Genomic DNA, 12,203 nt, shown 5'->3' with positions numbered 1-12,203 from the left:
ATAGTATTATATTAAGTATGTATATGATAGCACGTTTTCTTTATCCATTTGTCTGTTGATGACCATTGATTCCACATCCTGGCTACTGTGAATAGTGCTGCAATGAACATGGGAGAGCAGGTGTCTTTTTGATGTATCAAGCACTGGATTGCTGGTTTGCACAGTAGTTGTATTTTTGTTTTTTTGGGGGAACTTTGAGCTGTTTCTCATAGTGGCTGCCAGTGTTGTGCAGATTCTTGCCAGCACTTCTCATCTTTTGGTAATAGCCACTGTAAACGGAGTAAGGTGGTATAATCTCACTGAGCATTTTCTTCATATATTTGTTGGCCATTTGTATGTATTCTTTTAAGAAAATTGACAGGCTTAAAAAATTTTTTTTGGCTGTAATGCGGTGAACTCAGTGCCCAGTGCTTGCTAGGCAGGTGCTCTACCACTTTACCCATGTCCCCAACCTTTTTTGCTTCAGTTATTTTTCAGATAGAGTCTTGTGCTTTTGCCCAGGCCAGCCTGGACCATGATTCCAGTGTTTAAGTCCTCCTATGTAGATGAGATCACAGGCACACACCGTGACATCTGGATTATTTGTTGAGATGGGGTCTCAATAGCATTTTGCTTGGCTGTCCTCAAATTGCAATCCTCCCAGTTTGCACCTCCTAAGAACCAGGGATTACAGGCATGAGTCATTGTGCCAAGCCCTAAACAGGCGTTTTGAATGTCAAATATAAAATGTAGGTAGAAACAATCTCGGAATTTTTTGTTTCTCTTATTCTCAAAAGCATTTAAGGAAAATCTTATCAGAGAAGGGACTGAAGTGGAAGTATGGACCCATTCAAGTTAAGATATTCTTATCCCCAGACAGCTAAAAACATGAAGGAGCAGTGGACAAGAATAGGGGGAGTTCAGTCTTGGGGTAACAGGGTCCCTGCAGTAGCTCCAAGTGGCCCTTCTCTTTGCCGCAGCCCCTCCGCACCTCTCACCTCCTCTCTGGTCCTCTGAATCTCCTGTTAGAATGGAATTAGCTGTGCTCTCAATTACAAGGAGACTGTTAGGTCATAGTTGCACTCAAGGAAAGTCTAGCAAGTCTCTTGATTTTTCATCTAGAAAAAAGCCTACAAATATTATTGTAAGAAATAATAAAAACCTGGGGCAAACGGGAAAGCAAGTCAAGATAAATACTTCCTTTCAGAGAACTTCTGTTCGCTAATTCCTGTTCATTACTTAACGATGGAGACACGCTTTGTGTGGCTTGCAGTTGTGGGACTGTTAATATTCACCTGAGGGACAACACAGTACGTGGCTGCACTGGAGTAGAGTGCAGGTTCTTGTAGTTACAGCCTTCTATAACGTGAGAGTGACTACAGTGACCCTGGGGTACTGTCTGAGATTCTTGTCATAATATGCTTCCTGCCTTCTCTTCCCATGTTTAATTGAAGCGGCCATGGAAGGCACAGTGTACCACTGAGTGTGAAAGAGGATGGCCATCACCAGAGCGACCGAGGGAACTAATGTCAAGAGACGCCAAACAGCTTTTGAGGCCAAACTGATTGACAGTCTGCATCTGTAAGGGTATTCTTCAAGGAAAGATTGAATTGGAGAGAAACACTAGGGTAAAGGAAGTGTGGCTTAGAGAAGCTCCAAGTTACTGATATTCTCAATCTCTCTGACATATCTCTTTAAAACACTGTTTATGAGCAACACTGTTCAACGTAATAAATTTGGCATGTGAAGTGAAGAGTGTGATTTAAAGGTGATAATGAGGCAAATTCATGATTCTGAGCTAGATAGAACCTTAGGGTGCGAGGATGGGCTCTGCACCTTCCGGGTCTGTGTTCCCCATCGTCCTGCCATCTAGATGATGACTCACACCCGGGAGGCACTTGGTGCAGAATTACTGAATACTGTTCAGGTTTAAAAGCACTTCCCGTGTGAACAAGACACGGCCTCTAGTCCTAATCAAGTAGTGTTTTAGCGGTGTTTTTCCAAGTTTCTCTGTAAAGTAACTTACTTTCTGTTTCAACAGATACCTCAAATAAACTTATAAAGTGAAAAGGTAAGAAAAAATCTATTTGGCTTTCAGTTTTAGAAATTTCCGTCCACGGGTAATTGGCTCTGTTGCTTTGAACCTGTGTTGAGGCAACACATCATGATGAGAGACAGCAAAGTGAAGCCACCCACTCACCTCACGGCCCAGCAGTGGGAAAGTTGAAGAGGAAGGGGCTGTGTTCCTCTGCCTCTTCAAAGGCAGCCTCCCCCCATGTCCTGAAGACCTCCCACAAGACCCCACCTCTTACAGGTTTCACAGCCTCCTAAAAGTGCCAAGCTGGGGACTAAGCTTTTACTACATGGGCCTTTGGGGGACACCTACCAAAGTATAGCAGTAACCGAAATAGCAGGGGAAAGAAAAAAGCAGTTCGCCTGGGGGCAGTACCACAAATGGCCTACTTTCAGCACAGCATCAGTTTGTGCTCTACTGTTAAACACTGCACCTTTTAGGCTGGATGTGGTGGCTCACGTCTGTAATCCCAGCTACTTGGGAGATGAAGATTGAGAGGGTGTGCTGCCAACCTGGCAAAAAGTTAGCAAGACACCATCTCAACATAAAAGCTCCATGTGGTAGTTCATTCCTATAATCCCAGCTACACAGAAGGCACAAATAGGATCACTGTCCAGAATACCCCAGGCAAAAACACGAGACCCTGTCTTTAAGCTAAAAGTGCTGGGAGCATGTCGTAAGCAGAAGGAATAACAAATAGCATTTGTGTTCTGTCTTAAGGAGGCCTCTCAGGTGGTGATATACATCATAGGAGCAGAGACTTTTCTTTGTTTCTTTTTGTTGTAGTTTCATTTTTTTCACTTTCGTTTTGTGCTTCCCCCACCCCTGTACGGGAGGGATGAACTGAGGACCTCATGCTTTCAACACTGGTGCTCTACCACTTGAGCCACTCTGAGAGCCCTTTTTATGTTGGTCGCTTTTGGGATAGGGTTTCCCTTTATGACCTTGATCCTCCTATTTGTGCTTTCTGCTAGCTGGGATAACAAGTGGGCAGCACCACACCCAGCTGTTGGTTGAGATGGGGGCTCAAGAACTTTTTGCCTGGACTGGCAGGGAGCTGTAATCCTCTGATTTTCTTCCTCCCCAGTAGCTAGAATTACAGGTGAAGCCACTGAGCATGGCTTTTTTCTTTTCCTTCTTTTTTTTTCTTTTCACCAGTCAAAAACAAGATCCATTCTTTTTACCTTTTCCCATCACAATTACTTTGCCTACTTACTTGGTTTTAGTCAGTGGCTTTTTGAACTGCAACCCATAGTAAGAAAGGAAGATAAGTTTTATAGAAAAACCCAGTGTGTCTGTGTCTGAGTTTCTGCATGTTCGTGCGTTCACACATAAAATAACTGAAATAAGTGAAAGGTTAAATAAAAATTATTCTGGTGTTTTCTGTCCCCAGCTATAGCATTAGGAAAAACTCCTCACAGCCTATGGATTGGTATCCTAACACACGACTGTGTGTGAGCTAGAATTTGAAAAGTACTGGCTTGGAATATGTTCACATGCTAAATCAATTGACCACCTGTAAACTCTACTAGTGAATATGAAAGGCTTAGGTTTTCATGCTGAGAGGCAGTAAGATGACTGCCTTTGTCTGGTGTGGCATTCTTTGTGAAATGTGCATTGGGCAGGAAAAGAGGCGATGGGGTAGGTAGGCATTTTATAATTTGTTAAAATAATTGTACTAGGACTTCATTTTTTAAATCCTTAAACAGGATAGAGCCCAAGTCTGAGTCCCTATCTGTAGCCTGCTAGAGCTCGGAGTCTGAACAGTGTGGGAAAAAACTGATGTGTAGTGGCAAGAGATCCAGCTGCCTTCCGTGATGTCCTGGTAGTCAGTGGGCCAAGCTCAAGGAGGTTGGCACCTACGTGAAGGTATTTAGGAAAGAGTGGATTCACCAAGAGGCACCAAATCAGTCAGTCATAACTATCTAAGTAAATGTGAGGACACTGAAAAAGAAGATTCGTATATCCTCACAACCTCTTAGTAATCAACTTCTGATATTAAAGTTGCCTGTAATGGGGGATCTGGCCTAAACTGCCTGTGGTATGAAGATGGCTGATAGGAATTATGTTAGATTTGAAATGAAGGGTGTCTACCAAAGTCATTTATTAATCCAACAGGTATTTACTGCATGCTGAGTATGTCCCAAGTTCTCTTCACTCTAGAGATACCGAGGGAACAGATAAAAGCCTTTGTAAAGCTTATGTTCTAGAGAACATGTTGAAGATGGTTACTGGATTATAGCTAGTCCTCCGTTGGTGTAACTTTTCCTCTTGACAGAGCTAAGCTGTCAAGATTCTCAACCTGACTATGATGAAAGAACAAAGAGGGAAAGTGAGTTATCCAAGTATTTCAAGGCCAACTTCTGTATTCAACCTTGAGAGAAAGAATCAGCCAACAACCGATTTCCCAAGTTGGGTTTTTTAAATGTAAGGTTATCCATATGATGGATTAATGTTAATATGTGTCACCTACTAAATGCATTGCAGGCCTATATAGAGAAGACCAAAACAGTCTCAAGTCTTAGGAACTTTGGAAGTGAGCTTCAAAAAGCAATGCAATTCTTTTAAATTAATAATAAATTAATGAGAGCATTCATTTAATTCTCTGCAGTTGCATATCAGAGCCTGTGAACCAGCAATCTTTTGGTTTTAGTTTGTATATTTTCAATAACTTGAATTTAGAGTTATTTAACTTTTAAGCCTCAAGCTGAGAAATGCATCCTTAGCTAATTTAAAATTAAGATTTATTTTTGATAGCCTAAAGAATTCCTTTATTTCTTATATGCTGTATTTCTACTAAGCCTTATTTCTTCTCATGTCTGTGATTACTATGTTGTTACAAAAGGAAACTTACTGATTCCTTCTTGCTTGGCCATCAATTAGAGAACTGGTTATAATCCTTACTGCTTTAAGTTTTTATTGTTGCATTTATTAAAGTGAAGCTGCTTAAATTACGTATTTTATTATTTTAAAAACAATTTTATTCACCTAGTTGTGTGTAGATGACACGGGACAACTTATTTAAAACATAATCCTGTAGTGAATTTTTGTAATGACTAAATTATCCCTTGATTTATTGTTCTTGTTCATTTGAGTTTTATATGTTTGGTTTGGTGAAAGTATACTAATAACATCAAATATTGAGCCTTTTCTGTAACAAAGATTTGTTGCTTATATAGTGTTTTACAGAATGGCTTTATCTCACTGTAATTATACTATTACATGACTTAAAAGTGTCTGATGATAGAAATTAAGCGTGTAAATACTACAGTTACACAGTGTTCCTCCAGATGGTTTCCAGTGTTATTTCTCTTAATTTACTACTGATAGCTTGGATTATTGAAAAAGATCACTGAGAAAAAGTAGATTCCAAATGGAAAGTTGTTTTGGATGGTGAGGTTCTGGTTATGTTTATCTGGCCTTATGTGACTTTTAGCCGTATAGGTATGAAGTTAGATTTGTAATTTCAAAACAGTTTTATGACTAGCTTCCAAAACAATTTGAACAGAAAGTGGTAAGTAATAGCTTCAGTTTCTATGAAAAATACAGTGGTAACTTAGTTCCAAATTAATCCTACATCCTCTTGAAAAACATGGAGAGTTACAAGGAGAAGGGATTAAAAAACTCATGAACAAAAATTAACAAATAGAGAAACCAGTAGACTGTAAATCAAGATTAAATTACAAAAAGGACAAATTAAACTGTATGTATAGGTGTAGACATATAGATATCTCACAGAATGTTTAGTAAAAGACAAAGAAGGTAGAAGTGTTGAGAAACAAAAGGAAATGGACTTAGAAATACAGAGCAGGATAACAGGGATTAGAGAGAAAATGGTAGCAGTGGGAGACAAGCATGGACAGCTAGCTGCCAGCTGCGTAATTGGACGTCAGAGAAGCAGCATGGTGGCAGGATTATGTCTGGAGGCACCGGTAATGTCCACAGCTTCCAGAGGAACACACTCCAAACCCTCAGTAAACCACTCAGCAGATGATTTAAGGATGAATTGAAGAAAGAATGTAAGACTAGGTTTTTGCACATCTGCTATGGGTACCTTTTGGTAAGATCAAGATACCATCAAGAAAGCAGCAGATTAAAACTTAACAGAAAACTTGTGAATGACTTGGAAAGATAATCCTGCTCACAATACTGGAGTATGCCATTAGGTAGGAGGAGTAAATTCTAATGTTCTATGGTACAGTAAAGTGACTGTAGTTTATAACAACTCACATATTTCGTGAAGAGCTAGAAAAGAGGGTTTGGAAGGCTCCAAACACAAAGAAATTATAATAGTACTTTTTAAGCACAACTTGACTTACTGAAAAAAATGACTTCAATTTGAAGTAATTTAGATAGGAAAGTTGTCAAATTAAGTAGAGTTACTATAAACCCTTAACTTCCTCTGATGTTAACAGGTGTATAACCATAATGCAGTTACTAAAACCAGGATAATAGCATGGATACAATGCTACAATTTATAGACCTTACTGTAGTTTTACCAGTAATAGCCTTTTCTGGTCCAGGAGTGACTCTGAGGTTCCACTTTAATTTAGTTGTCATGTCTTCTTAGTTTTTTCTAATCTTGATAGTCCTTGACTTTCTGGATCTTGATGCTTTTGAAATGTCAGTAGTTTTTGTAGAATTTCCTTCAGTTTGGATTTTTCTGGTGCTTTTCTTGTGATTAAAATTAACCCTTTTTTTTTTCTTCCTTTTTTGAGACAGAGTCTGACTGTATATCCCAGGCTGGCCTCAAACTTGTGGTCCTTTTGTGTTATCTTCCCAAGTACTGGGATTACAGATGTACAGCACCACACCTGGTTTAAAGTTAGGCATGTTTAGCAAAAATACCACAAGACTGATGCTACGTACTACATCCCAGTACCTCTATCTCTTATTGGTTATGTTAGCTTTGATAACTTGGTTAAGGTGGTCTCTGACATATTTCTGTACTCCAAAGAACTGTTTTCCTTTTATCGTTAGTGTGTTAGGGAAGATACTTTCAGAGTTTGTAAATATCCTTATTCGGTTTTTTTTTTCATCGTAGGGTTGGAGATCCAATCCAGGTCCTTTGGGCATGCTAGGCGAGTGCTATACCACTGAACCACATCCTAGGCCTTTGACTTTTTGGAGACAGCATCTTGCTGTGTAGCCCAAGCTGGCCTTGACTAGCAGTCCTCCTGCTTTAGTCTCTCTAGTGCTAGGCTTGAAGTTGTGCACCACCATATCTAACTCATCCAGTTTTTGACCACAAGTTTTAGTCTCCTTCAGCAACTCTTCTTGCTCAGTGATTATAGTGGTGTTTGCATAACTGTGATTTGCTGTTTCCATTGTTGCTTTTATATCAGTTAATTGGAATTCTATTGTAAACTATCTCTTACTTACTCAAACCATACCACCTGTTTTGTGTATTGTAGAATGAGCTGTGTAGGAGGCAGAATAATGGAAATGCTTTGGAAATAAACTACCTGAACTTACTTACAGTGGAAAAATAAAGTTAAACTGTTCACAAGTGACAGTCCAGGAAAGATCACTCTCTGTTCTAGTTTGTTTTCTTTCATCACTCAGAGCAAAATATTTTTCCACAAGCAGTAGTTTAGAATCTGACTTCTGTTAATTACATTTACTGTATCGAAAAGATCTACATTTAGTATTCATGTAAGTGCCAAACATTTAAATTTAGAAGAGCATGTATTTCTGTTTTCTAGGTGCTGGAGCAATTCTCATTCCTCGGTTAGACATTGTGATTTCCTTTGTTGGAGCTGTGAGCAGCAGCACATTGGCCCTGATCCTACCACCTCTGGCTGAAGTCCTTACATTTTCAAAGGAGCATTACAACATACGGATGGTCCTGAAAAATACTTCTATAGCATTCACTGGAGTTGTTGGCTTCTTGCTAGGTACATACGTAACTGTTTGAAGAGATTATTACCTAGTCCTAGATTTTTACCTAGATTTTATTACCTAGATTATTATTACCTAGTCCTAAGGTTGCATCTGACACTCAACCAAGCCCTCCTCCAAATACGACTTCAACATGATTAGCCTCTGGCTTGAGGTAGAAGAAGCAGAGCTCTGAGTCCTCTGCTAGTATCTCAGTTTTGATAATTGTTAAAAGAAGAGCCAGAAAGTACATCCCCGTATTCTTAAGAATAGTGCCGAGTATGCTGTTGGGTTGGTAGAGCATTCAGACTGGACAGTAAACTAACTCTTTCACAGCAGTGCTGTACCGTTAGAGACCCTTGGTTTTATGCATTAGGTATATAGTTTTTAAAAATTCATTTTTAAATTTCAAATATAAAAAATTAAAGAATAAAAACACTCTATTATTCTTCATATAAACACTTTAACCCAAAATTTACCTCTCTTCTCCCTGTGTTGTTCTTTTGCTGCTGAGTTGAGAAGGTACAGGATTTCAACTATAAGGGAATTAAATAAGGCTATATAAATATACAGTTTCTCCAGACCATCCAAGTGAATGTCAAAGTAGACTTTATGTATAATATAAAGTGCATTTATTATGTTTTTATTAGATAAACAATACTTATTATTAGCTGCAGCAAGTGTAGAAAACTCCGACTAACCATAATACAAGCATCAGAAAATCCTCCAACTCAGAATGATTTTAATGCTGCACTGTGATGGTAATTGTTCTTCATACCATTCGAGAAGCACTAGGCCAGATTCTGACTTAGTGTTTCAGTCAAATTTGACAGGCCTTTGAAGTTTATCCAGTACAACCATCTTATTTGCCGTTGGAGGAAATAGTCTCAGAAAGGTGAAGTAACTTGTTCAAGACCACTCAGCCTTGAGATCAAGAAAACCTGATCTGATTCCCAGGCCAAGAATTTGTTTTTCACATCACATCGAAGAAGAATCAATTATGTTCTGTTTTAGTGTTGAGTCTATTTAATTCTGTTTCTAATAATTTTGCACTATGGCTTCATAAGCCTCAGAAAGGACAGAAGTAGTTGTCTTTGAAACAGAATTGAGATACTCATTGGTGTAACTGCTGGCTGGTAGAACAAGCCCAGTTACAGTGTTTATGACTTGAGTTCTCCTTGAGTTTCTTAACTTTTCTTGGTTTTGTAGGCAGAAAATATTTTGACAAAATACGTGATTTGTGGACTGTTTCCAACCTTGTGGCTTTCCTAACCACAGTCTTTTACTGATCTGGATGTGCAGGATAAAAGAACTGTGAAATGCATGCTTAGGTTCTTTCCTAAACAACAACAAACTTTCTTTTTTTTATTTTATTTTATTTTTTTCATTTTTATTTTATTTTTTTCTTTTATTATTCATATGTGCATACAAGGCTTGGCTCATTTCCCCCCCCTGCCCCCACCCCCTCCCTTACCACCCACTCCGCCCCCTCCCTCTTCCCCCCAACCCCTCAATACCCAGCAGAAACTATTTTGCCCTTATTTCTAATTTTGTTGTAGAGAGAGTATAAGCCATAATAGGAAGGAACAACAACAAACTTTCTAATAAATATTGAGACACTCCAGGCATCTTGCAGAGAAGTACCTGCTATCACTCCATATTTTTCAAGCACACAAATCTCATTTGATGGGGAAGATGAAAAACTACTACGCTTTTAAAGCATTCAGAATAGGATTGTCTCCTGATAATCTAAAAAGATTCACACTTTAAATCGTGAACTTTTTAATCAGCTTGATACAGTATTCTAATATATAATTCTATGAGATGCCATTAAGCTCACTGTATATATTCTCTATTTTTTGTATGTAAATGTTATTCAGGTATTTTTTTGCTTACATTATTAACTGGTCATCAAATATGAGCCTACAGATACATCAGAAGCTTTATTTTGGTACAAATTCATAAGAATACATTTTTAAACATTTATATTAGGTATTACCAATAATTGTCATAATTTTATATTAACTTTATTACATTGAGCCTTTAGCACATTAGGAGAATGTGAAAGAGGTCATAGGAAAAGTAGTCTCCATTGTACTAAGATTATATAGTGTTGAATCCAAGAATGAAGTAGACATTTAAAATTTGTAACTTGGTATAAAATGAGTTGAAAATCATTACTTAATAGAAAGCAGTATTAGGTTTTTGTCACCTGTCTTTATATGGTATGGCTAGTCTGTGCACAGTTTTATCTTTGTACCTGTTTATTTCCTTATGGAATTAAATGCAATTAAATTTTGAATAGTTGATCATAGCAATAAGTAATTTGTAAATTCAGTGCAAACACATCTTGAGCATTATTGTCAAGGAGGCTTATTCAGTGAGAAGGCTGCATCAACATCCAAACTAAAAGTCACTCAGTTACAAAACCTTAAATACAAGAAAACAGTTGAAATGCAGAAAGGAAGAAGGGCTAAAAAAGGAGAAAGTTTTAATCCTTAACAAGAAACATTATTTAGAGGCAAAGTGTAAGTGCACTCTTACTAAGGACTTTTGACAATATTTTATCATTGGAGAATTTTTTTCTCTGATATTTAGTTTTAATGAGTCTAACATCCTCTACAGATACTTTGATTCTGCCGGCTGTTGCTTTTGTTCTGAAGCCTGGAGAAGTGAGAGCAGTTACACCTGTCAAATTCCGTATCTGCCATCGTTTGATCCATCACATTGTCACTAAGATGACTTCAGCATTTCTCTGTTACCACCATGAAGACTCTTCTGAAAGGTGAACCTTGTCTGAGAGCCACCTGCGTGGGTGAGTGAAGGAAGAAAAGCTGTGTTACCTGTGATGAGCTGTCACAACTTACCCAAAAGAGTTGTCAGCATTCCAGTCAACTTGTTGGTGCACTGGTTCCCAGATTTGCTGTCAGAGAATCTTTTCCTTACATGGCCAGATTTCTTCACAATTCAGGAAATAAAAATTAGGGATTTTTTTTTGTTTGTTAAAGACCAATTTACATGGTATTTGCAAAAGGAAGCAAGTACTGTATTAGCAAATGCCACATTATGCTTTAGTTCTGCCTTATGGGATTCTTTATTAAAACCATTTCCAACTCTTGCAGACAATGCAGTGCATTTTTACAAGCAGCTATGATAGTGTATGTGCTGTAAATTTTGTAGCAGGGTTTGATTTTACTCAATATTTTCATAATAGTTATACTTCAAAGTACTGTAAGATGCTAAAGTTCTATGTAAATGCCATTTTTAGGGGTGGAAAAGCGCAGGACTTACCATACCTTAATGGTCACATCTCATGTCTTTGCCATAGAGTCAACACAGCATCTGAGTAGTGCATTTGTTTACTGACAGCATGTACCCTAAAAATTTCATCTTGTCCTCGCTTCTTATTCTTCATTTAAGAGGGAGGACATAGGAATAGAGCTATGGAAATAATAAATAAAATTATTTAAATAATACCAGTGGCTCAATAAATACTGTCTGTTGAGAAACACAGTAACATCGTAAAAATGTGCAGTGTTGATGTAAAATAAGTTTTTTAAATGAGGTTTAAATTTTTTAATTTATTTTTACTTTTATTAGTATTATTTTTTATAAAGACTTGCTAGGCAGGTGCTCTACCTCTTGAGCCATACTGCTAGCCCTTTGTTTGTTTGTCTGTTTGTTGTTAGATAGGGTCTTGCTTTTTCTCTGGCTTGCCTGGGACCATAATCATCCTGCCTGTGTCTTCTGAGTAGCTGGGATTACAAATGTACACCACCAGGCCTGGCTGAAAAGTGGGTTTATTTTAATCACTTTGATTCAACTAGCTTCCCCTTCCTAAGAAAACTGGAGAAAGTGATCTAATAGTAAAATGGGGTATCTTCTAACACTAAATGGCTGAATGCGATAGTTAATAGTTTGCTAGAATTCTTTCATGTAATATATGCTAGCCACACACCATTCTGAAACTGGTTGGTTTTGATCTAAGAGATTAAAAAATAGGATTAAGAAATGGTATTTATTGCCCTATGAATAGTAAAATGACAGCGCACTCTGATCCTTCATATTTCTTATTAAAATTGGCTACTTTGTACTTGCACATGTGCATACACACACATGAAATAGAAATACTGATTTGCTATTTAAACTAACCCAGTTGTATTGAACAGATCACTCTAAAACTACTGCATTGGAGTTTTCTTGCTGAGAGAAAAATATGTGTTTATACCCTGAATAAATCAGGCTATAGATTTTCATGGTTTTAAAAAAT

The 12,203-nt window shown here is 37.8% G+C and overlaps 1 protein-coding gene across 1 annotated transcript in view; it reads left to right on the top strand.

Annotated features, from left to right (window-relative positions):
• LOC141410495 (neutral amino acid uniporter 4-like) overlaps positions 1-10,722 on the top strand; it is a 30,303-nt gene extending 19,581 nt beyond the window's left edge. The window contains 2 exon segments of the mRNA XM_074055411.1: positions 7,759-7,950; positions 10,559-10,722. Of these exon segments, the coding sequence (XP_073911512.1) occupies positions 7,759-7,950; positions 10,559-10,722 (356 nt within the window).
• The last annotated feature ends 1,481 nt before the right edge of the window (positions 10,723-12,203 follow it).

The sequence above is a fragment of the Castor canadensis genome, chromosome 15, assembly GCF_047511655.1.
Source record: "Castor canadensis chromosome 15, mCasCan1.hap1v2, whole genome shotgun sequence".
Lineage (NCBI taxonomy): Eukaryota > Metazoa > Chordata > Mammalia > Rodentia > Castoridae > Castor > Castor canadensis.
The sequence above is the reverse complement of the archived record's forward strand: the minus strand, read 5'-3'. Positions and strand labels throughout refer to the sequence as shown.